Genomic DNA, 26,911 nt, shown 5'->3' on the forward strand with positions numbered 1-26,911 from the left:
GCCCCAATTGTCCCAGTGAGAAAAGGGGATGGTAATATCCGGGTTTGCGGGGACTACAAGGTCACAATTAACCCAGTAATGCACCAACAAGAATATCCTTTGCCCCGTCCAGAAGAGTTCTTTGCACAGCTGCAGGGTGGTCAAAAGTTCTCAAAAGTAGACTTGTCAAATGCATACTTGCAAATAGTTTTAGATCCCGATTCCAGAAAATATGTTACGATCAACACCCATTTAGGTCTTTTTCAGTATACAAGACTACCGTTTGGAGTAAGCTCCGCCCCTGCAATTTTTCAACAATGCATGGACCAAATTTTGGGTGGGTTAAATGGGGTGGGTTGCTATCTAGACGATATTATTGTCACTGGTAAAACTGACGAAGAACATTTAAGGAACTTGGGTCAAGTAGTCAAGAAACTCGACGAGGTTGGTTTGAGACTTAGGGAATCAAAGTGCTCATTTTTTCAGGACTCGATCGAGTATCTTGGTTTTATATAGATGCTAAGGGAATTCACCCATCTCCTGCAAAAGTTGAGGTGCCGACACAACAGGAAGCATTCGACACTGTACAGACATACTATTTGTACGGTCTAGTGATATTTTGTTAAAGAGTTGCTTCCAATTTATCGGGGTCTCATCAATGATTTATAGATACATAAAAAGAATGGTATGTTATTTCTGGACATTTATAGAGGGATATGTACGGTATAATTGTCTATTTCAGGTATTGCAGCCAGGTACCCCAAAAGTGCCGAAGGAGAGCTTCGACACTTTTTATTAAATCAAGAAAACCATTCACCGAGGGATAGACCAGTTCTGAACGCCAGTGATACTGTAGTTGTCGGACTAACGGTCGAAGTTTACGCCATGCTTGATCTGGTGAGCCAGGGCGATTGTGGCGCCTTTAAAAATTAGCCACACGTAATTACGTACTTAGTTTTTACCCCTTCTGAGACCTTTTTGTCAAACAAATTGAATTATAAGTAATTAAGTAATATTTGTAAATGTTTGTAAGTATTTATAAATATGAGGTAGCATATTATAACTAAGTTATGTGTAAGGTGAGAATAAGAGAAATGTGGTATAGAAGTTATTCTACACTATTTAGAAGAACAACAATCACTCCAGGACCGATTTCCTTCTCTTTAAGCTCCACGCAACACAAGCAGATAAGAATTGAGACTTGTCAGGCCACTGTAACCGAGAGACATGAACTATACTTTAACATTTGCTCAATTTGATTATCTATATACTTGTATTGTGCGAGTTCTATCATTGATTTGACAATCATAAAAAATTCAGAAGTCATATTTCTATTTGTATTGTTTCTTTCCAGAATGAAAAAGATCAAATACTAACGACTGCTTCTTGGTTGACCATGGTAAGAACATGTGTTGAAAATGATACGTAATATTTACACACATATTTAATATACATGTTACCTTTCGACTTTTCAAATGTTTTCACTTTAATATAGCTCGTTGACATTGCAGATGGGTTACTTTCGATATTATCTTAGTTTGAAAGTTGATTCAAAGTTTCGTTTCGTACAATTAGTCAAATTTAGGTTATGTTTTTGAATTTGATATCACTACGATATTAAATTAATTCCGAATGTATTTTGTCATAATAATATGGTTATTTAATGATACATTAAAAAAAGCTACAACAATTTGCTGAAACCGTAGTTGATAATCGTTGGAAACATTATACAAACAAACAAAAGGAAGAATAAAAATATTCCCCAGTTCGATGTCACTCGTTTCTTAATGTTCTACAGATATGGTTTAAAGAAGAAGTTACATATTTCTCAGCACTGACAAGTGTTAACTATCGTTATTACAACTTGAAACTATCAGAATAAATGTTTATTCATGATTAAAATTAATCACATTTGCATATTTTTATTTCAGACCTGGACAGATGAGCGAATGTCATGGGATCCGAGTAATTTCAGCGGCGTTGATCTAATACATATGTACGTTGACGAAATATGGACACCAAAGATATTCCTCAGCAACTCGTAAGTACTCGTGTCTATATTACTGGAAAGAGGCTAAAATAGGTTGATGTTTATTAGAAAGCTTGTAGATGTGAACATGGTAACTGATCAGAGGTGCTACATTGCGTCCGAAAAAGAGCTATTCTCTCTGTAAAAGCTATTCCCCAAAAGTTCACATGTCACAATGAATAACATATATTGCATTACACTCTACTAATATACAATATTAATATAATGTTTTAGTCATGGTCATATAAAGAGCCAAACACCAAAGCTGAACATGATACCAGCTGAGCGATGACAAAATGAAATGATACTAAAAAAATATATCTGAATGCCTCCTCGGAAACCTCTGTAACGCGAATTGATGTCCCATTATTGTTTATTTAAGACGATTGTTCGTTTTATTTCATCTAGATTGAGCGAGGAAGCTCTTGGTATTGTAAACTCGGAAAGAGGATCGATCTTACTGACGTCAAATGGCCACGTTCATCTCGGGGCTCCCGTTGTCCAGTCTACACAATGCCACATCATGTAAGTTTAGAAACCAATTAATGTCATGATATAAATTTTAGAGAAAAAGGTAAACATGTGTCACATCTTATGACGATAAATAGCGTGTGAAGTTGTTACTAGGAAGTTGACTAACTAAGACAATGATTTTATTAGGATCCAAATTCCAAAAGAATGATACCAAATTGACAAGGATTCCGTTTGTTGTCTGATTTAATCATGTCAACGCCAGACTAAAACTAGTATGGTGACACAAGGGTTGAAGCGATTAATTTATCGAGAGCTGATCACATGTTTTTTGTTGAACTTGATGGTTATGGAAATGTATATCTTATAGCTATTGTTTCCCTATAATGATTGGCAAGAACGCAAATTACTGTTCACGTTTACCTTTCTTTTTTTTTATTTTCACAGCATCACATACTTTCCGTTCGACACACAGTTTTGTCCTTTTCAATATATCCCAGAAACCATGCTTGCTCATCAAATGTATTTCTATATCGCCCCGCCAAAGAACGAACGCACTTTGTATAGCAATCAATGGGACCTCCTCAATGTAACCGTGTTCAGCGGTGTGTATCCAGTAGAAGAGTTCGTAGAAGGCCGCCATATTGATTATTATACATTGGGCTCAGTGTGCGTTCATCTACAAAGAGACCCTACCTACTATATCACAGCTCTCATCCTACCTTCAACCTTTCTCTGTGTAATGTCATTTGTAACATTTTTGGCGCCACCCGATAGCGGCGAGAGAATATCACTGGGTGTATCAATGGTACTTGGCTTAACTGTATTCCAGTTGCTCATCGTGGATACATTACCATCATCTAGCAAGACGCCTCCGATTATCGGCATTTATCTGGCTGCAACCTTTATTCTTGCCTGTCTCGCTGTTCCTTTCTCTTTGGCTAACATTGCCATAGCTTACGGAGACAGACGATTATGGATCCTGAAGTACTCATTGTGTAGGAACATCCTGCTAGAGATACTGCCTAATATGTTCTGCACGCCAACTTATAGAGACAGAATTCACATCGTACCCGTTGTCGTAAAACCACAACCACTTTTCAATGAGAAGGATGAAGTTATTACTCTGTCAACTACGGAAGAAGCACCAAAGAAGAATCAAGTGGCATCTTTGCCACCAACGCCTTCGCCACCGCCGTCGCCAGGAAGGCATGCGGAGAAGTTATCAGCTAGTGAGAAGGTAAAAACACCTCATAGATTAATGGAAATGCTGGTTTTTTATTGGTTAGTAACATGATTCGATAATGAAGTCATCAAAGATAAAAGTTTATGTCATTCAGCGCAATACATATTTGTTTTTATACTTGGAACGTTATGCATAGCAACTCAACTCACCATTTTCAGTAAAAAATATAACTAATAAAAAAAAAAAAAACAGATAAAAAATTAATTTGTTTGTTTTTCCTGCTTTCATTACAGAGGCAACTGGAAGCGCGCACGGTTGCCTTGGTGATGGATAGATTGTTCTTGCTTGTGTTCATCATTGCGTTCTTTGCTGTCACTGCATATGTGATAATTCTCTTTGGGCAAGATCCTGGACGAACGGATGAAAGTTGTGTGATATAAACAAAATGAAACGTCAGTTTAGATACGTTACATTTGATTTGATTTCACGGACATTATTAACATAAACAGTAAAGTCATCTTATTCTCATAGTAACAATCGAGACTTCAAGAGTTACTACTTTTCCAGTTTCATTAATATAAGTTTGAGTAAGTTGTAAACACCTTTATTACAGAGCACTGTCAAGTTTTTAATGATTCCTTGTACTCTCATCTTTGGTGGCAGATTTTTATGTTGCTAAAGAAAGAAGAAGGAAGAGAAAAAAGAAGCAGTTTCTCAGCAGAGAAAGTACATTTCTCTTAAAAGATTTCTTCAAGATAGTTTATTCAAATTAAAATCTGTAAATAATTTCATGTTTTTTTAATACATTGTAGAAAGAGGAAATCGTTCAATTGATTATAACGTATTTGAGTAAATGCAGCTGTAGTTGCTCGCGCAAAACAAGAGAGTAACATAGGATGATGGACCGCAATGTATGGAACCAAATCCACAGTTTTTTTTATGTCTTTTGCGAATTATGTACCAATGTAAGGATTGAGTTGTCACGTCGTCAAGCCAAGATCTACCAAGTTGTGACAAGGAAGCGGAGTCAAATATCGCATTAGCAACATATTCGATTTGGCATTGTAAAAACAAACTTGACCATAAGGAGGGAAGGGTGATAGTCGAAGGGTTGTGTACATTTTGCTATACGTTTTGGCTGGATCGTATTCATAAGAGATTGCGGTCCGCTGATACATAGAAGCATACTCCGGTAGTTGTGCTTATTCTAATAGATTCATTGGGTACGATCACATATTTAGTTTCACACTAATAATGTAGAAGTAATCAGTTGCACGTATAAAGTTTCCCTCCCCCATAAACAATAACACGAACAAAGATACATATTGATAAAAACAATGGAAAATAATCATTAATCATGAAGTTCCGATAGCTATTATGGTTTCACGTTATTTAGCTGCTAAATGTCTTGAGAGCAAGAAAAAATAGAAAACAAGTCGGCTCCTCAGGGCTAGCCTAATTGTCAATGTTTTGTTTCGTCAGTTCTAATAACCCGACAAAAGCAAGTTCTATTAAATTGATATAAAAATAAGCACAAACTTAACTACATTTATATCTACATTTAACACCATTTGTTCTTTAAAATATGTTGTCTCATTTAAAAGATATTATTTGTGGTCACAAAAGTTTTATATTCTCTGATTGAGTATTGTATTGCATCTGTATAACTTACGTAACGTTTCGCATAAATTATTAATTGATGGCCGTTTGAAGGGAATGTATCCCTACCAATGTAATTTATTAACTAGAAGTGTAAAACCAGCGTAAATTGTCAATTGATGTTAATTCTAACATGAAAAAGAATATCTATATTTAACACAATTTAGTCTTTAATTTTTTTGGTCTCATTTAATAGATGTTATTTGTGGTCACAGAAGTCTTATATTCTCCGATTGAGTATTGTATTGCATCTGTATAACTGACCTAACGTTTTGTATAAATTATTTATTGATGGCCGTTTGAAGGGAATGTATCCCTACCAATGTAAGTATGATACCAGCGTATATATTCAATTACTGTTGGTTCTAAAATTAAACATGATGTCGTAAATTTCTAAGGCAGAAGTAGCTTTAACGGAAATCGGTCATAAACATTGGAAACAGTAGAGGTTTTACAATATTGTACACACTTTTATACAAACTTGGTAAATCGTAACAACATGCAGGACACGCTACTAACAGAGCTTGGCATTAACTTAACCCGATAAAACCAATTTTTATAAAACAATTCAGGAAAAAAAATATATACGTAATGCAGAACATCGTTTAAAACAAACTATAGGCCAACTTTTTTACGTTATACACCCTGGTTAGAGTAGAGATAATATAAGAGTGCATGTTATGCTATATTCATTTTCTAAAGCGTCAAGTGATGCTTATTTGCATATTGTAAATATTTAGACGGATGAGTATTTCAATGTTATTTCTGTTATTTGTATGTTAATTAGTTGTAGTAATAGCTGTAACTGTTGTTAGTGTCGGATGGCATTCGATTGCCGGGTCTTGAGTGAGACACCTCGTGAATAGATTTAAGCAATGCACGCAACTCAACCTGTAGGCCTATATGCTTCCTTAATCTAGTCTGAGTCTCTCCCGCTACGCCTCACTCCGCAGGAACGTCCTAACAGACAAGCACAGAACCCCTTTAACGCCATAACTACTCACGTTACAATAATTAGAGGGCGGGCTTTAAAATACAAATCTGATTTTAATTCTGTCGTTCCGTCGTACCTAAAATGGTGTTGCCCTAACTACAATATTAATCGGGGTCATACTATAATATTCTCCTGTTGAGTATTGTGTTGCATCTGTGGACTTACCCATTGGTCTGTCTTTTATACTACGTAGGCCAACTACTTCAGTTAATGAGACTCAGATGGTTACATCCTGATTTTTCAAAACTAAAAGTGTTGTAACAACATAGCCTGGGCTGAAAGCAGTGATTTTTTATATATCTACAAAAATAGTAAAATTCATGTTGTGCCTCAAGACATCTTTTAATAACCCCCATAGTTTGGACGATTAATGTTAGGTGCATTAGTTACATCTATTATAATTATATGATGAGATACATACATTTAAAGATATATAAAATTTTCTGTAATTATACTGCAGAAAAAAAAATTGAGCTGGTCGTAAAGAATATTAAATAACATATTCGTTTTTGATTTTCTTTGAATATCTCATTCGTTTTGTGTGTCTTTTTTGGTTGTTATTTTGCTGTTTCCTAAAACATGTTATAGAGAGTAAACCATCTCACAGCAAAATATTCCAATAAGTGCATATTTACTCTCTCCCTACACGGCATGATACCGTCATTGTGGTAAAACCCAGCTTGTTATATGCACTAGGCATTAACAGATCCATGAAATTGCATTAACCATACACAATAAGATCGATGGCGAAACTGAGGCTGCTGAGTATAGGGAGAGACTATAGGGTATGTGAGGGGGGGGGGGGGGGGGGGTTAGGTAATATAATTGATGTTTGCTGGCTTGCAAGGTAATACTTGCTCAACAGATACAACTTATTTAAATATATATTTTTATATATACTTTTTTCTCTCGGCAGTGGACAGACGTTCATTACTCATGTCATACTAGACACCAACCATATATATGTATCTAAATGTTGTATTTATACTCAGAATGCTACCACCACTTCCCATTGCACCTCCCCAAAACAAAACAAAACAATGAAAAGTACTATGAGGAGTTGGAATACGTACACTTTCGTTGCCAGAAAACAAAAGATAGTTGAACAGATCCGTAATACATTTGTCTATCTTGATTTTTCCAACTTTTTTTATATTCCTCGAAAAATTAATACACTCTCACAATAAATGTATATACAGTGTAAACGAGAGCAATTGTTAAATAATGTTAAGACGATGTCGTTGTGTAGCACCATACAATAGTCTCATCCGTCGGCTATCAGGGATTATTGTAATGTCCAGATTCCCTATATAAAGAGTGATTAATTTACTTGACAATAGAATGAAGCTTGCTGCAGGACGACTTTGAAAGGATGATAATTTCGTAGGCTGATTTTCTCATTAAATTCGATCAAATTGTTTATTAATGGAATCAATAAGTCTTAAATCTGCACTTCTCGCATTCCCTCCCCAACAAAATATGCAATCCAACCACACATCCCAAACCTAACCTCGTTAGACTGGCAGGTTTAGTGAAATAGAAGCACGCGGGGAAGGTGGGGGGTGGGGGGATTAGACGAGGGCAGTGTTGTACACATATTCATGGATCGAATCACTCAAGCTGAAAAGTGAAGTGGCTCAAAAATGTTGTGAATTGTTTTCCTATAAAGATAATGCGGTAAGTCAAGACAGTGGCTGCACTCGAGTCAGAGATGTTGTTGGCAATGACTTGACTAAATAGATAAACTGACATGTTTTCAACTCTGGTGATTGGGGACGGGGGTTTTGTGGGACTTGCTGGGACAATGTCATCGTGCGCAACAGCAAAACATAGGGTCTCGCTGACTATCTTTGCAGGGATGAGACGTGTGTGGCAGGGTACTTTTCGTGATGATACGGATATTTCTGTAATATCCCTAATCAATGTCTTCCAAGTTGAAATAGCAGAGACTGAGCGTTACATTAGCTAGTGGTGTGATGATATGGTGACTGTTCAGAATAACTTTGACAATATTTAAAACTACGAAATGTGATAATCATGTGACATGGTTTTCTCATTGTTTGTCTCCTAGTTCCACCAAGTCATGGATTATTTCGAGTTAACTTCCAAAATCCACAGCAATAGAGTTGTTATTGAAATGATGGGATGCAATCATCAGCAATAGAGTTGTCAATGGAATTATGGGATGCAATAAACAGCAATAGAGTTGTCAATGAAATGATGGGATGCAATCAACAGCAATAGAGTTATCAATGAAATGATGGGATGCTCTTGTTAGTTGTAAGTCTGTGTGTCTTTTGCTGTTTGCATCAGTTTAACTATGCCTAACCAAAAGAAAATCAATTTAAAACAAACATATTTACATTTATCTTTTATTAATACTTGCATAATAATAGACAGATGGAGCCAAAAACATTTTATACGATTACAGACCTTCCTTGTTAATCGTCGCCAAACTTTCCTTGCTTGTTGATCAGTGCCAGCTACAATATGAAACATTATTTCTCTAACGCATTACGAAGGGAGTTTCACTGGGTAACTTGTTTAACATACCAAAGTAACACAAATATTTACTTTCATCAAACTTGAGAAACTGTATGTGTATATATATATATATATATATATATATATATATATATATATAAACTTATCGACCATACCGGTCTCGAGTCATCTCATACCAGAACAAATTCGCCTTTAGAATCGCTTCCATCGTATATGGTTAGCCCCATCGAGCCCGCCCTATAATTAAAATCTCTCTGAATTGAGTAAACGAGGGAAATGAATGCCATCCGCCACATTGGGAATGATGTATGGTTATTTAATAACGTCATAGCTTACGTAGCAGATACAGGGGTAATTCTGGCCAATAATAATGGGCGATTCTTCTCCAATGATGGTAGGCTTCCAATTACGTCTCATCTTGGAGTAATACATTGTCCCTAATAAATAACAGTTACTAATTAACTACATTAAAACGTAATCTATGGCACAATCGTTTCTCTCTTGAGTACAACTATCCTCAGGATACACAAGCGTCATCGAAAACGGCATCGTTCCGTCTGAATTCCAGAATTAGAGTGATACCAATGAGCAAAAAAACAGCAGAGAAAATAATCAATATAAGCCTGTCCATCACCAATGCCACCGTTCGAGCCTGTATATTTTTCTGTGAAGAGATAAAGATAAAATAGGCAAAGCTTATCTTATCAATCGTTTATTTTGCTTGTTTTCTAACAATTAATCGATGGAAGGTTGTAGCAAATGTTACGTTACTATTATTAACAACAGAGGCAATATTTTAAAGCATGCAGTTGAAGGAAATTATTAAAAGTTTAGGTAGATATTTGCCTTTTACTTCGCAACTTTCCCTTGCGGTGACATAATCCGTATGTTAATGGTTTAACCCTAGCGACGAGTAATTTCTTCGTATTCAAGGTAACCTTGCTAAAGTTATCACTTCAGTATACTCGAAATTAGCTTAACGATAACAATCAATTAATTTTCGAATTTGAATCAGCAATTGTCAGGATCTGGTTTATCGACAATATTGTTTCTGATTAAGTTATCATAATAGCTAACAACAGCAGTCACTCCTAGCAATGCCTTTCTATTCCCTACTAAATAGTGTGAGAAGTCCCGTCAATTAATTATTACTAAATCCAAGATATTGCAACCTTCACTTACAATTGGATATCCTTAGCGGACATTGGTATCGCCCCCACCCCACAATGCTAGAAAGCAACTAAGCAACATTTTTCAGAAAACTGTTCAATTACTCAGTTAGAATGAGGTGAACAATTGAACATTTTGCAGAAAATAGTTGAATTGACGAGATATGATAAGTTGTCAATTAAACATTTTTCAGAAAATCGTTCACTTACCCAGTTGGAATGAGGTGAACAATTGAACATTTAGCAGTAAAATAGTTGAATTGACAAGATATGATAAGTTGTCAATTAAATATTTTGCAGAAAATTGTTCATTTACTCAGTTGGAATGAAGTGAACAATTGAACATATTTTCAGAAAAATGTTGAATTGACGAGACACGATAAGTTGTCAATTGAACATTTTGCAGAAAATTGTTCAATTGGTCAGTTAAAGCAACTGAGCAATCCAACCTTACTGATTTTTGTTAAAATATTATCTGGTTATCTAAACAATTTACTGAAAAATGTTGACTTATTAGGGCAAAGTTTTCTTATGTTAATGACACTTTTACGCTTCCATACATTACTATTGACTTTTAATTTTTCAGTTCGACTCTCCTGAGGAAATTTGGTCTCCGTAGCAACACCTTGGGACCTGGTATCCTACCTTCTAAACATTGAGTAGCAGTATGTATATAATTTCAAGATACCAACAACTTTCAATTCATGTTTATTAAAGAATAGCATAAGAAGGTAATAATGTGGACAGCGTACATTGTCGGGTCCACACTTGGTCATTTCTCATTGATCCATGTAATTAAATGATTCCTATTTTACATTAATAAACAAAATATAAAAGTAATCACAGAAGTTTAGTACACCTTTTCACGTCCTTGTGGCACTATATGGCAACACATATTAGCAAAATGATACCGCACATTCACTAATAAGAAGTTTAAATCATTGTTCATTTCTTATAATTGTGGGAGTGGCGGATGCATTTTAACCCGAATAACAGTTTGGTTTGCTTCTCCTTCGTCAACTACATACCTTATCCACGCTTTTTAATTCCTTCTGTGGTATATTATCCTGCGTCGGTTCAATCTGATTTCTTTTAACTTTCGTTACTTTCTTCACATCTGAATCACCAACATCCGACTCTTCATCGGAGTTTGTCACCGTGGATGGTTTAACTTCAATTTCATTTACAATCTCCTCTCTAAGTCTGTCTTTGTAAGTAGTGACGAAGAGCATCGCAGGCAAAATCTCTAAGAATGCTCTTCTAAGCCAAGGCCTCTTCATCGACGAGAATGGGCTATCGCCGTATGCGATGTTGATATTGAACAACGAGAATGGCACCGCCAAACAGGCCATACAGAAATTTTCTGTCAAATATTCACCCAGAAGGGGGGTATCCTTGCTTGCAACTGGCAGTGTCTCAGAAACGAGCAGTTGGAAGACCGTTAAACCAAGGACCATGGATACTCCCAGCGATATACGTTCCCCGCTATCAGGTGGCGCTAAGAAGGTCACAAACGCCAGGGCGCACAAGAGAGTTGACGGTATGATAAGCGTTTGGATGTAATAAGATGGATCTCTTTTCAGAGTGATACAGAAAGATACCGCCGAGTAGTTACTTACAGGTCTGTTGTCTACATAATCAGGCAAATCATAATATGTTGCATTGGTGGCGGTTACTTTAAGCAAATCCCATTGGTTGCTTTCCACGAATAAAGTAAACAGATTACTATCAGCGTATAGAGTTATGTGCTCCTCGATTTGATTCTCGGGCAGAAAATGGAATGGACACGCCTGAGAGTCGAAAGGGAAATATACAACACTGGCGAAAAGAAAGCAAAACGGTTAAATTGTGCACGGATCAGAGGCGACACCATGATGATAAAACACTTAAAGGAATTAAGGGCCAACCCTTGGCTTAGCTGACAATTGTGTTCGTATGATATCTGGTAGCACTTCGTCATGTTTTCACTTGGATATTGTTATTTAATATTTTGTATTTGACAGTGACTTATTCATTGGATATACCAATAATATTACATAATGTTACATGTAACGCAGTGTTACTAGCTAAAGGCCAGTGGTTTGGATTTTTCTTGAGGACAGCAATAGGTGACGGTTACCTTCACGAGAGTATATATGAGCCAATTTGCTCTATTAGTTTGTTTTAGAAAATCGTTGCAGTACTTTTGCATAGTTCATGGCTGCCTTTTACATCGTGTTATACTCAGTATGACCTATTTCGGGGAGACAGAGATTCACATAGGGCTGTAACAGCTTAACACAATGGTCTCACTCTAGAATGATCTAAGTTCATTTACTATATCATAGGGAGTCTTTAAAGTAACACACAGTCAGGAAATCGTGCTGGATTTCCTAATTCTATCACAAGGGAGAATCCACTTACTTAACGGGACATTGTGTCGTCTGTATAAGTGCACCTCCGAGCTGCATTGTCCCTGAAGATGTCACCAAGATCTTGGACCGAGGTGATGATAGGATACCTTGATTATTTGTTTCCAACCTATACGAAATCACAAGAAACGTGCAAACTAACAGTGACTGTTCCTCAAAAGTAGCGAAAATAATAAAAGTCTCACATCGTTAGATTAAAGATAAATGTATGGATTAACTACACGTTTAGTTAATGCATTGATGAACATATCACGGTTAGGGTTTCTTAATCTTTAGATATCCTTAGGTCATCCCGTGACGTAAAGAGGCGAACAAGAATTTGACAAGCGTACTCACGAGTTGCTTAGGTATAACAGTGGCGTCCAAACTTCGTCACCACTTACAAGAATAAGGTCAGTTCCACCAAAATCTTCAGGGTCCCAGGTAAACCGCTCGTCTCTCCATCTCTATAAGACAGATGTAGTAAATTCAACCCCGGCAAAGATGGGTTATATTACATAAATCCAGACAAAATATAAAATAAAAATATTGTTCTCAAAATTTGTTGGTCCATCAAAACGCAAAGAACTATAAACTTAATAAGTATAATGACATAGGCTACTGGGAATAAACACATTTTAATGATCCTGACTATTCTTAGAGTTTAAGGCATGCCCAGTGAGATGTTTAGTTCGGGGCAAAATCAGATGCTTAAAAGTAGGCCTAACCCATAATAGTAAGAAACAGTATAATTTATCACAACGCTTAAAACGAAATATTTGAGAAAAAACGAGTAATGTATAAATACTGAAATAGACGGCAATGATAAATACGTTTTAAAAACGAATTGAAAAAAATGAAAGAATACACGGATACACTATTCTTGGCACCGTATGAAAATTCTCACCAGGGAAAGCCACGAGGCTGTTGATATTGATTCTTCTCGCTCGTTCTGTAACGTAAAATATTCAACACGACTTAAGTTCCATAAATCAGAAAGTTTCATAATTGCTACTAATCCTAGTCGTACTCCCATCCGTAAATCACCATAAATTAAAATTAGTTTGCAGTGCATCTCCCGTTACATTGACATTGTAGTACATCTCCATAAATAAATTGACATTGCAGTGCATCTCCATACATTAAATTTGCATTGCAGTGCATCTCCATACAATAAATTGACATTGCAGTACATCTCCATACATTACATTGACATTATAGTGCATCTCCATACATTAAATTTACAGTGCAGTGCATCTCCATACATTAACTTGACATTGCAGTGCATCTCCATAAATTAAATTTACAGTGCAGTGCAACTCCATACATTACATTGACATTGTAGTGCATCTCCATACCATAAATTGACATTGCAGTGCATCTCCATAAATTAAATTTACAGTGCAGTACATCTCCATACATTAAAATTACATTGTAGTCCATCTCCATACATTAAATTGACATTGCAGTGCATCTCCCGTTACATTGACATTGTAGTGCAACTCCATACATTCAATTTACATTTTAGTGCAACTCTATGCATTAAATTTACATTGCAGTGCATCTCCATACATAATTTATTTTGGTTTAGTGTTTACTCTTTTAGAAACGCATAATCGCCAGAAAATAATGAAGCCTTTCCCATGACAATAAACGATTCCAACGCTGTTCAAGTTTTAAATCATTATACCGATACATTTATATGTTTCTATGTTACGAAGTCTTTCCTAAGTTATACAAATTCTTTCTTCCGTCATTATTTCAACATTAAAGTTAAATTAACCGATTATTTAGCTGTTTCCTACCCTTTTTGTAAAATGTTACTTAGTAATGGATGGTGTAATTAGTTTCCTTAGGATTGTTTAATCTTTCTTTTGTTTATTAGGACACAATAACTGTCTGATATTTTACCTTAAAACGCACACACAAAATTGAAAATGAAGATAAAATGATTTGTGAATATACTTACAAGCTCCAGCATAGAGTAAAGCTGCATCGATATCCAAACTTCAACTGACCTCGATGAGTCTAAAACCGGACGCACTCTTGACGAATAATTCGCTTGGTTGAATAGAAAATTCCGAATTTGACCTTCCGAACTCAGTGGAAATCTTCCATTTGTCACTAAACGAATATAGCGTCGAATGTATTAATTAACTGTTAAACAATAACATTTTCGAAAACTTAAGCATGATGAAATAAAGGAAAGAAAGTAGAACATGTATCTTTTTCTTTTTTTCTACAACCGTGTAAGGGTTCCAGATGAAAGTAATTAGATGTTCATTCATACTTAGTAAAGATTCCTAAATCCTATTGGTCCATTCAGGTCAGCTGACCGTGGTTAATCCTGTGAGTAACGCACGGTAAAATTACGGGGCATCACTTTAATAAATCTTTGGTTATATGTAACCAAAAATGTTTTGTTTTATGATTTCCCCCACACAAATGGTAGTGTATGAATGAACGGGGTTAATCAACGGTCTAGCGTGCGTTACTCACATGATTAATGCACTCCGGGTGTTAATGCTATCGCTGGATGCACTCGGGCTCCGCCCTCGTGCATCGCTTGCATTATCCCCCGATCGTGCATTAATCCTGTGAGTAACGCACGCTAGACCGTTGATTAACCCCTTATTAACTAACATTTTACAGTGATCACATAAAAAGGGTTTCCCCAAAAATCACATCCCAATCACAGGTGTATTTATAAAAAATGTGCGCACATTGGTACATTGGTTTACGAATATTAATTTGACGCTGTTAAAACAATTGGTTATTTACAAATAACAACAATTAGCTGCATGGTAAATCATATCGTCACGATAAACCTCTTAATATAAACTATTCTGTTAATCCGCTACTCTTGATTTTCTTAACAGATGTTAATCTCAGGATTAATACTGACTACTTTTGAATTAAACTTGACCAACTCCAAACCAGAAATTGTAGGTTAGAGTTAGTAAATGTTCTCGATATTCAGCAGATAATTCTTTGAAAAGTCGTAAAAAAATCATGCGTACAGTCATTCCTTCCTTCCTAACTTGGCTCCATTGTAGCAAGAGAAACAGGGCCCTCAAAAACCACTATGGTTATGAGACTCTACAGTGTAATCATGTACGAAGTTCAGCATCCACCTGTTAACACTATTATTGCACCATAAAATGGATACTAATAATAGAACCATTTTAGCATCTAACTTTGTTTTTCGTTAACAAACGGATGGGTACAGTGTATTACTTACCTATTAAAGATTCTTACATAGTTACATCTAGTTATATAGTTACAAGCTTTACCTTCTTAACACTAATAGTACATGCCATTCGAAATAGCTCTCGCCTGTTGTTTTCTAAAATATAAGTTAAACATCAATTTCAAAATGTAAAAGGAAAGTATTATTATTATTATTATTGTTATATGACAGTTTAATCAGTTGCACAAAATACTATGTGATCACGTAATAAATTGAAATGATGCTATTAAAAATACCGAACTGATATACAAGTCAGTCAAATTAGTTTTGCTTTTATCTTGCAAGTTCGTTCAAAAAAGTTTAATGATAAAAATCATTTCAGCCACTATATGTTCTAATTCTTAGAAATGATATATTCAACACATAAAGTTTTATTATAAAAAAAAAAAACATATTTACCTGATACCATTGACACCAGTATGCAGATGGTTAGAATGTCCATTTTTGGATAACGTAAAACCACTTGTCACCTATACCAGCGGTATCCATGGAATGACAAAGCAATGTACGTTTGGCCCGTACCGAGAGTGATGTTAGTAAAACCTTGATGACAAGAATCAATCCATAAGTAAATGTTTGCAGACTTTCAATATCAAAGCATTAACGTCATTACTCATTGGAAGAGATCAAATAAAATGACGATTTACTACCTGGAAAACAGTTTAAGGGGGAAGAAACTGGATCTTTTTAATTAGTTTGTGTTTTACTTGAGCGGAAATAGAAATGAAGATATTATGTCACTAGATGAAACAGGCTCCAATGTCGTTCTGTTCGCCCATAATGACCGTCTTATATCGTACGTGTACAGCTCAGAGCAACCATTTTCAAACTGTGAACGAAAAAATACCCGAGGTAGTAATAAGAAATATATTAGTATATATTCTATCATGAAATATTAATTAGCGGTTTGTTTGTCGTACTTTTCCAACGCGTCATGAATTCTACATTTCCTCAAATAAAGGCGAAACTATTAAATCTTAATAGATCGATTATAAAATTCGAATAAAGTTTTAAAATTTGCATTTTTTACAATATAAAAAATATGATTTTCTTCTTTTTGGTCCCAATCTAAATGTAAAACCTAAAAATATGAAGATGAAAAGTGATATATTATTCAGTTTTTACAAAGTTTAACTAATAATACCACAACATTAATAACTACATCAAATAACAGAGGTCTTACGCAAGACGTAATCGTCATTCACCTTCCTTCGTGCTTTTTTTCTGCTTTATCTTCAAGTTGCTATATAAACCATTTGAATTGCTGATTTAATGAGCTGTTTTCTATGGAGTGCATTTATCGAGAGTACTAATGCATCGTTGATTCCACTTTAATACATTAAAGTACGCTTCATCGGCCAACATATCAACTCGGCGTTAGATAAAACAAAGAAGAAACACATAAAATTCACTAATAAAAGCTCACAGTCACGAGGAGATTTATATTTTATATGTATTGAGTGAATACAGCTGTAATCTCACTGATATTAAAATCAGAAGGGATGGCCAAGATTGATATGTAATTGCATAAGATTACGGGTGTATTTCACGACGTCAACCAGAAGGTAGATATACATTGAGAGATAAGGCGGGTGAGGTAGAAGAGAAGGAATATATTTGTGTTTTCGTGCACTGCGTTTTCACCGTACAAAATATAGATAGTATACGAGGCTATACCGAGCGAACCACGCAGGATATTTGTTATTAGTTATATATATTTATAATTATTAATTTCCTGCATATCGACAAACATGGAGTTTAAATACAATACACATTTCAAAATGGATTGTCGTGTCTGGTTAATTGTGTTCATCACGCTTACCACAGTGACAGGTATATAAATATAATTTTGTTAAATTTTTATCTTTACAATCTCTATCACAAATATTTGTGATCTAGCTCTTGAAGTATATATACTTGCATCTTTATTACTTCTTAATTACTGTGATATATTTATTCATTTATGTTTGTTTTTTTATCTGCCAGGAATGGTTCCTAAAAGTTTTGAGGGTCAAATTCGAGACAGATTACTTAATAATGTCAACTATTCTTCGAAAGAAAGACCAGTTATTAATGCGAGTGATGCTGTACAAGTTGATATGAAGATGCAGATATATGCGATGCTAGAACTGGTAAGTCTTTATTACATTTTCTAGTGTTATGCTAAGAACGAATTTGAAAGTAAAATCTTTATTAACATCTCGTCTAAACTATTCAATTGTAGTTCCGGTAATTGACACAAATACTACATACATACATTCTGTTTTCAATTTGAATCAGTAGTTAATTCCTTGCAACTTACAGTTCGTAGAAAATAATCTCTAAAGACATTTTAAAGTCTGATCAATTGTGAGTAAAACTCGGAAAAACTTATCAAACTTTCTGGAAGTTTTGAGTCACTCGATGAAGATATTTCAAGAGAAGTCGAGTTATAATAGTGCAACTAAAGTACAGTGTCTTTGATCAATATAAGCATTTAATGTGCTTTTTGTCATTTTTAATCCGTTAATCTTAATCCCTGATAGCGAGATCATACACCCTCAAACTATACTTGGCTGTATACACATTTGACACAGAATAGTCATCGTAGCAAGGAAAACAAGTTTTCATCTCCCAAGATATTTGATCGCAAATCTCTTGGCAATTCGTCACTAATACAGTGTTACAAGAAACCAGGTGTGAAATAATACCCGCTGTTAGCGAGAAAGACTTCAAAGTCCTATTCATGCAGCTCGCGAAACCCTAAAATATTGTAGCAATGTTTTCTATCCATTATACCATAATTAACCATAACAATCGAATTGAAATATATGGTACTTAAAACATACTATAAAAACAGAGCAAAAGACAATAGAACAACATACTATCTCTTGTCAAGGCTCAGGTATTTTCAATAGCACACAGAGCGTTGACCCAACTTCCACATTGAAGAACGCAAGGGCTCTACTTTGGTCCCATTATTTGCACCAGTTTCCTCTCAAAACTTTTTCACTTTTTCATGTGATATGTAGAACAAAGAGCATAGGGCCTATTTGTGATAGTGTATTACCACATAACATAGAAAAAAATGTGCATATAGCTATTTCTGATCTCTTCTTCTGAATGATGACCAAATTTAACCATAATATAGTTCCGCGAAACTGAACAAGCTGCATTATATTACTGCATATCATAACGGTAACGAAAAGTCTTCTTTGTAATTATTTAAGAACAAAATCTCTTGAAGCAAATTTGTGAAGTTTCATGTCAATGTAATTGCTTTAAAACATCTTCACATGCGTTTCGTTATTCGTTTATTGTTAGTTCAGTTAAACTGAGTATGTGGAACCTTGAACTAATCAATCATATAAACGCATTCGTATACAACTCACCCAGCGTGTTCGCATGCTATAATATGCGTTTCCAAACGGTCGTCTTAGTGTGATTCGAAATTGTATAGATTATTTGCTGTTCACCTTTTAATGAAGTATTATCGTTATTATATATAGACATGTTATAATTTCCTTTCAGAGTGAGCATGATCAAGTAATTACAACGGCCCTCTGGATTACTCTGGTGAGATGCTTAATTGAAATTATTCTCGGTAGTTTATCCCACTCACTATGATATGCCTCCTCCAGTTTTGTAAGAATTATATTCACAAATGCCCCGTTTCACGAATATCAATTGCTCGATAATCGTATTGAATAGTAACCTTCTTTCAATATTCTAAATTTATTTAATTAAGACTGTCCTCTTCTGTAAAAAAAAAAAAAAAAAAATACATGAAAACATTTTTTTTTCTAAAAAGCGCCCTTTCTTTAACAAATCTAAGAATATTACAATCTAATTAAAACTAGCCATGTGTTAAACAACTGTTACATTATTACTTGAATGTGTGTTCACAGAATGTACATGAAGAATGAATTACTACGGAGGTCTGGATATGCATGAGGAGATGCTTAGTTTAGATTGTTCTTCTTTTCATATCCAATTAACTGTCAGATAATTAAAAATATCCTCTCCCAATCCAAGTTTTAAAATGTATTAAAAAGTAGCCAATTCTTTAATTAAAAACGCTTTTTTTTTATTAAGAAGAACCCATTCATCTATTGTTTTTATAATTTATTTAATAGGTGAAATTTGTCTCAGTAAAATAAAAAATAAATAAAGAAATAAAGTAAAACAGTGAAGTTCAACGTTAATATAAGTGCCATTTTAGTGATGTATTAGAATTAGAAATGTTATGAAAAAGGGTCCTCTTGTTGAAGCCAAAAAACAAAACATTCAAATTGTCACTCTACTTAAGTAATTAGTGGTACAGAGTGTACAGTGTGGATCCATTTTGAGTTGTGGTTTTGATGAGAGAGCGCGGTGGACAATTGGCTAAGGCGTCGGACTCGTGATCCTAGGATTGCTGGTTCGATTCATGACTAGTTCATTACGTCGTGTGCCTTGGGCAAGATGCTCTATCTCACTTGCCTCTCTCCACCCAGGGGTTAAATGGGTACCTGTGAGGTAACTTGTCATTGGGCGCACTATATAGCTGCTGCCGACTGGGAGGATTGTCTCTGGGACAGTTTATCATTGACCAGGGGTAATATAACGTCTGTAAAGCGCTTTGAGACCTATCGCTGGTATAAAGCGCTATATAAAAAGCAAATATTATTAAATAATTTTGTGTTAGCCACCTCAACTCAGACTCATATGCACCAATAATTGTGCCCCCTCCCCCTCTTACCCACATCGTATCCTCTTCCGTATCAACCCTGGTATAGGTAATCCAGATTTGTAAAATAACCATTGAGGTATGTACGAACATGTTCACATTTACAATTACGTTTATTAACTTGAATTTTGCCAATTTTATTTTAAAAGACAAAATGTTGAGGATTTTTTTGAATTTGATGTTTCAAATTAGTTCAACAATTAAAGTTAAAAGGAGTCCACGTATATTGCACAATACTCGTTGGTTACTGTAATAACGTTGTTGCTTGGCAATCTAACGCCGTTAACTATTTTAATAACAGCTTATACTGCATATGGAAATTTGCTTAGCCAGTTATTTGATAACTTTTGGTAATATTTCACACAAAAACAGAAAACAAGTAATCATGTTCATAATGTATGTAGAAATTGCGTCACGCGCATGCCAATAGCTTTTCCAAGTATACATAAATTAGAAGGTGCATTCACATGGTATCATGCTTTTCACTGTTTGTATCTACAACGTTGATCAGTATATCTAATTTTACAATACTATTTTTCAAAATGTTAATATAATTTAAAATTGTAAATACTTCATCAAGTTTTAGACACTCACCATATCCCGAAACATTCAATGGTGTTCGTTTGTAGATACTTAACTTTCTCAGTGAGATTGAAAACAGAATCAGGAAACAAAGTGTTACAGTATAGTTTTGCAGTTTTATAATGTAACAGTGTTATAGAGTAATAATGTTAAAGTATAATTAAATGTATATATTTATTTGTCTTAGCGTGCATGACCGTTATTTAAGAGGGGAACAATACCTCAGTAAAAGTAACCAAGACAATAGTACTTATTTTCATTCAGCTGTCTACTAAAGTTGTTACTGTGTGTTCCATTTTCCTTATAAACAGCGATGGAAGGACTTGCGTCTTTCTTGGAATGCGTCTGAGTTTGGAGATGTGACAGTCGTGCCAGTGTACGTGGAAGAGATATGGACTCCGAGCATCTTCATCACTAACGCGTAAATGACATATTAGCTAACTTTAAATATGAGACCAATCAGGGTTGGAATGAGAGTGTGGGTAGGGTAAGATAGTTAAGTCAACCATGTGTTTATATAAAGTAATATTATGTAAAGAAAGTTAAGAAACATTTTGATAGGACAAATAATTAATGGAAGGAATTCTATGGAAACAGTGAACTAACTTGCGTTCTCATCCGGAACTTTTATCTGCATTAGAGGTCACTGGGAATTCCATATTGTTACCTGAATTACTTTTAGTTTAGATTAGTCTATTAGCAATACTTAAAGTCATCAACAATTGTTGTTCAAATAAACGAAGGAACAAAAAAAGCTATATATTTAATACACGTTGTTGGCTGCTGTGTCGTTTACAATTGCATATAATTACAAGGACAGAGTGTGACAACATTTTGTCGACTTAATGTAAAACTAAATATTAGTTTGCCTCCTTTTAGCCCACTAGCCATAAAATGTATTATGGTTATATTTCCACTTCAATGCTGAATTTCTTTTTATTAATGGTTAAGCCTAAATATCAAGAATAAATTATTTGCTTCTACTCAACAGATTGGACAGTGATTCTTTGTCTATCGTCTCACCAGAGAGAGGAATGATATTGTTAGATTCGGATGGAGTGGCTACTTTGGGAACCCCAGCCGTCTTGTCTACACAGTGTCCTCTCTCGTAAGATATTTGAGCACGTCGATATTTATGAAAGTTTATTAAACAAAATGAATACAGTGAGAAATTGTTGGATAAATCCAACACCCCCACCCCCACGACATAAAGTGCAACGTATGGACACGTCATATTAATTTCATTATAACTATTTAGTTGATTACCTGAAATATACAGCAATATCAATCTTTTCAATCCCATCATTTCTCTCGATTTCTCTGACTTTGCCATACTTTTTTCTTTTTTAACTATTCCTTATTTTGTATCGATATTTCTTGTTTGATTTCAGAATTTACTACTTTCCTTACGATAAACAAGTATGTCGTTACCACTTTCTGCCCACTAACCAACCTAATGACCTTGTCAAGATACTAACACGATCGCAAGGACTACTCGGCACCTACAGCAGCCTTGACTGGACAATTACAAATCTTACCAATTATGATGGAGAACTAATCATCCCAGATTTTACTCCAAATATTCATAGAGGAAATTTGAGTATGGCTGTGTTCTGTTTGCACCTTGAGCGAGATCCGTCATACTATATCAGGGTACTATTAATACCGTCTACACTTCTTTGTATATTGTCTTTTCTAACATTCTTTGCTCCCCCAGATAGTGGTAAAAGGATATCGTTGAGCGTATCTATGGTTCTTGGTCTGACCGTTTTCCAACTTCTTGTAGCGGATATTTTGCCAACAACTCTCGAGGATTCTCCAATTCTTAGTTATTATCTGATAGTCAATTTTGTCCTTGCTTGCAGTACCGTACCAATATCATTATCGAATATTAACATCGCTTATGGTGATAAGAGACTCACTGTTCTAAAGTTTACGTTCATGAGACGACTGTTGGTTGAATATTTACCACGGATTCTTGGTGTTACGTCGTACAGTGAAAGGATAAACTGTTTGAACAAGCCACATAAGAGGAGGAATCAACTTGAAAACAGCGACATGGAGACCAGGACACCAGAGAGTTTGGATGGTCACTTAGACACGACTGAAAAGGTTCGTTTAGGAAATAATTCTTTATTTGAATGTTACCTTGTCCAGTTTGCTCAAGACAAGTTATAATGTAACAGTTACGGTAACCTTTCATTCTGACTAAGATATGCAAGAGCAGAGATTACAGTAACTACTGTAAATCTAAAGTTTTGTACCACAGTAAATACTAGATCGTGCTGACAAATCTGATAAATCGGTAGCATGTGCTATTAAGTTTACAGTACGAACTGAGGATATTTTTAATTCCAACAAATCCTAAACAACTGGATGTTTTGGAATTACACATATCCTCAGTTCTTAAAACAACTGAGTGTATCTCAATAGTTAATACAATGGCATCACACACGAATCTCACTATAATCTCATATTATAATCCTCCTAATTTACTTTCTTTTTCTTTTCAGACTAAAATAGAAGCTCGCACCGTCTCTCTTGTGCTCGACAGGATTGCTTTCGTTATTTTTTTGGCATGTTTTCTCTTCTTTTTGATACAAGTTATTGTTGATTTCAATGGAAACGATGGCTCAACTCAACTTTCGTGCAAAGAAATAAATTCAGATTGAAGAACCGCGGCAGATCTCTGAAAATGGAAGCTTGAAAGTGAAGTTTTTGCTTCTGTCTTCTCTGTGTGAAGAAACGTATTATGTAAAAACGTTGCATGGAATCTGTCCGCTTTCAACGCAAGAAAAGATAAAACACCAGCCAATCACTATTGCGGATTAATCTCAATTGTTGGATGTAACGACGACAAATCAAGTAAAGCGGATCCATCAAAATATTTCAGTTAAATTAAACATTACAAGACGTTTTGAGGAGTTTTGAGTTACGGTATCCAAATGCTTGGGGAGTGCTTAACTTTCAGAACTATTCATGGAAAAAGGTTAATATGTTGTTGTTGATATGTTGTTCTATATATCTTTTTTGCTTGTAAATGTCATATCCCTTACTACCGCACCTCCTCTTTGGAGAGCAAACATTTTTGTTGGTACTTTACTAATTCTTGATAGGGAACTGTTGAAGAAGCGAACAGTTTCGGATGGATAATGCGAAATGTCATACATTTAATTAGCAGTTCTCTTTATTTCCTTCGTGTCCTCATATAAGCAAATAATTACATATTGTACGGCAACATGTTTTGTTATTTCTTTAAACAGTATGTGTCTATTGAATAGCCAATTTGAACATGATATTGTACCAAAATATTTGTCTTACAACAGAATGACCTAACATCATATTCCAAAGGCAGGTAATCTATCTCTTTAAATATTTAAAGGCAAATTTCATCAACCATTTGTTACTTGTTGTTTTTAAATAAATTCGTAATGAATAAGTTGATTTTTATTTTTGGGCTGCGGTGGCAAAACTAAATAGTTTCCGGCAATTCGGTTATCTACTTACGCATTGATAATCCTCTACATTATATAGAAACAACAATTAATCTACGAAAACATACGGTCAACTAAGAGATAAACCATGGATTCATTAGAATTGAGAAACCCAAACAAGAGATATAATGATCATAACCATGATTAATCTTTAGCCGACGTTACATTTTCAATCTATCATTAAAGGACAAATTGTCTTTCATCTTCCACAAAACTTGATTTACTTGGTACTATAAATTCACCGAGACTTCACACAATACAAGGTGCTTGATTACAGTTTAATATATATGTCAAACAGAAGAAAACGTGGCTGATTGAGGAAAGAATAAAACAGAGTAGTACTCTCACTAATAAACCAAGAACATACTTTATGAGCACTGATGTTGCAATACACTTACGTCACTAAGTAATAACGAACGATTTGGACTAATTAAAGCAGGCAAACTTGCGTATTTGTCCTTTTAACGATAATCGATCATTCTCGCGATTGCTATGAGTTTATACAAATATTGCCTCTTGAGTCATTCAAGCAACTAAAAGAAGACTTAACTTGAATTCTTAAAACATTTTACATCTTCCATCGTCGAAAAAAAAAGGGCATTGTGTTTCAATGGATATCCGTCTAAGGTTATTTTTGTTCCTCTACCATTGCATAACGCCAGGTTGGTCTAAATCTTCCCACCAAAAACACATTACATATTTATTCTAACGTATAGTTGACATATGTAGTATTTGATGCAAACGGCTCATCAAGACGTTTGACCGGTGTTAAGATTTCACGTATGCCATATTAATCTTGCAATCATATCAAATGTCTTCAGAAGGGGTTGTACCTTCTTACAAAAAAAAAAACCCTAGAGTTATCATACTTTGAAATTCATATTTGGTTGAATCTAGCTTTGCCAACATTGTAGATATGGATTGAACTATACCGTTGCGAACTGTCAAAACTGTCGTTTTAGGGATGAAGTAAATACGTTCTTCATATATTACAAAAGATAAGATACTTTTATATATCACAATTTCGATTTAAATAGTTTGGGTCTTTACTAAAATCTGACGTCAGTACTCCTGACCTACCTTGACAATGTAGAGAATACATGAGTTAATAAAGGACTTTGAAATTTATTTTTAAATCAGTCTAAACAATTGTTTCCCCTAACGACAAAAAATAACAAGAAGTATCGACAAGAGAAGCCCATATTATGAATTTGATAAATCATTTATTGGGAGAGTACTCAAACAGATTATTTATTTACTTACCCATAATTTTCTCTGAAGGTTCCATTAAAGCTGTAATTATTGAGCTGGCAGTCCTTTGTGGTAAAGGCATATAAGCAACGATTACAATTCTCAAGGGAAAAAAAGAAAAAAAAAAGAAAAGAGTTTTCAGTTTTCAGTCACTTTTACAATTCATTTCTGTTAAATTTTGATACAACAAATTCAATCGTGACTTGTTGTATGAAATTGGAAGTGTGAGAGTGCGTGAACGCGTAATTGAACAAGATTAAACTTGAAAAGGAAGTTTTGCAAAGTGGCAAGCCATTGATTTGTTAATTTTTACTTCCTGACAAATACAATGGCAAGATATCCCAAAAGTCATGAAGGTCAAATATGAGAATTTCTGCTGAAACAAGCCAATTATTCCGCAAAGAAAAGACCCGTGATTAATGCGTACGATACTGTACTTGTATCTATTTCAGTAGACCTACAGATATATGCAATAATAGATCTGGTAAGCTTATGTCTTCCTGTAAGGTATCCCTAACCACCCAATACTCAAGGCTTGTACAGTAACTACTGTTCATGTTACTGTCCTGTAACACATGTTACATGTGGTACGAACACAAATTAGTAATAACTGATGCACAGTTGTGATACATGAACAGTAGTTTCTGTACCAACCCTCGAGTGCGAGTTCTTTAATACACGATTCTAAAATGAAGTCTGTCTTATGGTTTCATGCTATGAGTAGGCCTATGGATATACCCGAACATGGCCTTTCTTCGTTCCCGGCATGACTAATTGGCGTAATTTAAAGAGAGGTGTGAGCTGGATTCAAGCATATATACTGGACCCCTTTCACTTCAAACGCACAGCTAGTACAAGAACTACGGGTTCCACATGTAACACATGTTACTACTGTTCAAGTCCCACACCCGTACATCAGTAATTACTACAATGTGTTCGTTACACGGTAACATGTTATCGTTCCATGCAACACCACAGTCAGCTGGACAAGGAAAATCAAACTTTATTCGTTAACTGAAAGAATTTGGACCGTTGTCATTACTAGGATTTTGTCATCTTCTATCATAGGCGTAGGAGCCTAATCTGATTTGGGGGGGGGGGGGTGGCTGTAACCACTTGCCCGAAAAAATATAACCAACATTTTTCGCGGCCTCCGCGCGCGTTCAACATGTTAATATGCATATCATATCGGCATTCATCGGTTATTACATCACATGCCAATAACGTACAATCATTTTCCGTGT

At 35.0% G+C, this 26,911-nt stretch overlaps 3 protein-coding genes across 6 annotated transcripts in view; 2 read left to right on the plus strand and 1 right to left on the minus strand.

Annotated features, from left to right (window-relative positions):
• Positions 1-6,947, plus strand: part of LOC139969565 (neuronal acetylcholine receptor subunit alpha-7-like) — a 28,232-nt gene extending 21,285 nt beyond the window's left edge. For 3 of the 4 annotated variants that reach the window (XM_071974659.1, XM_071974683.1, XM_071974690.1), the window contains exons 2-7: positions 722-876; positions 1,334-1,378; positions 1,911-2,020; positions 2,417-2,533; positions 2,927-3,719; positions 3,959-6,946. In XM_071974659.1, coding sequence (XP_071830760.1) covers positions 722-876; positions 1,334-1,378; positions 1,911-2,020; positions 2,417-2,533; positions 2,927-3,719; positions 3,959-4,105 — 1,367 coding nt within the window. In that variant the 3' untranslated portion in view covers positions 4,106-6,946. Of the gene's footprint in view, positions 1-721; positions 877-1,333; positions 1,379-1,910; positions 2,021-2,416; positions 2,534-2,926; positions 3,720-3,958 lie in introns of all 4 variants that reach the window. The other variant, XM_071974668.1, reaches the window with a different exon arrangement.
• Positions 6,948-8,715: 1,768 nt separating this feature from the next.
• LOC139965604 (neuronal acetylcholine receptor subunit beta-4-like) lies at positions 8,716-16,390 on the minus strand. The gene is made up of 7 exons (XM_071968183.1): positions 16,032-16,390; positions 14,352-14,506; positions 13,290-13,334; positions 12,740-12,849; positions 12,396-12,512; positions 11,021-11,810; positions 8,716-9,487 (listed from the first exon to the last, which is right to left on the minus strand). Exons 1-7 carry the CDS (start codon positions 16,072-16,074, stop codon positions 9,341-9,343), a joined length of 1,407 nt encoding a protein of 468 aa, XP_071824284.1. The 5' UTR covers positions 16,075-16,390; the 3' UTR covers positions 8,716-9,340.
• Positions 16,391-17,122: 732 nt separating this feature from the next.
• Positions 17,123-25,450, plus strand: LOC139965663 (acetylcholine receptor subunit alpha-like 1). Its single transcript, XM_071968309.1, has 7 exons — positions 17,123-17,465; positions 17,619-17,764; positions 19,143-19,187; positions 21,234-21,343; positions 21,914-22,030; positions 22,314-23,034; positions 23,436-25,450. Exons 1-7 carry the CDS (start codon positions 17,384-17,386, stop codon positions 23,592-23,594), a joined length of 1,380 nt encoding a protein of 459 aa, XP_071824410.1. The 5' UTR covers positions 17,123-17,383; the 3' UTR covers positions 23,595-25,450.
• Positions 25,451-26,911: the final 1,461 nt, after the last annotated feature.

This window comes from Apostichopus japonicus, chromosome 1 (genome assembly GCF_037975245.1).
Source record: "Apostichopus japonicus isolate 1M-3 chromosome 1, ASM3797524v1, whole genome shotgun sequence".
NCBI lineage: Eukaryota > Metazoa > Echinodermata > Holothuroidea > Aspidochirotida > Stichopodidae > Apostichopus > Apostichopus japonicus.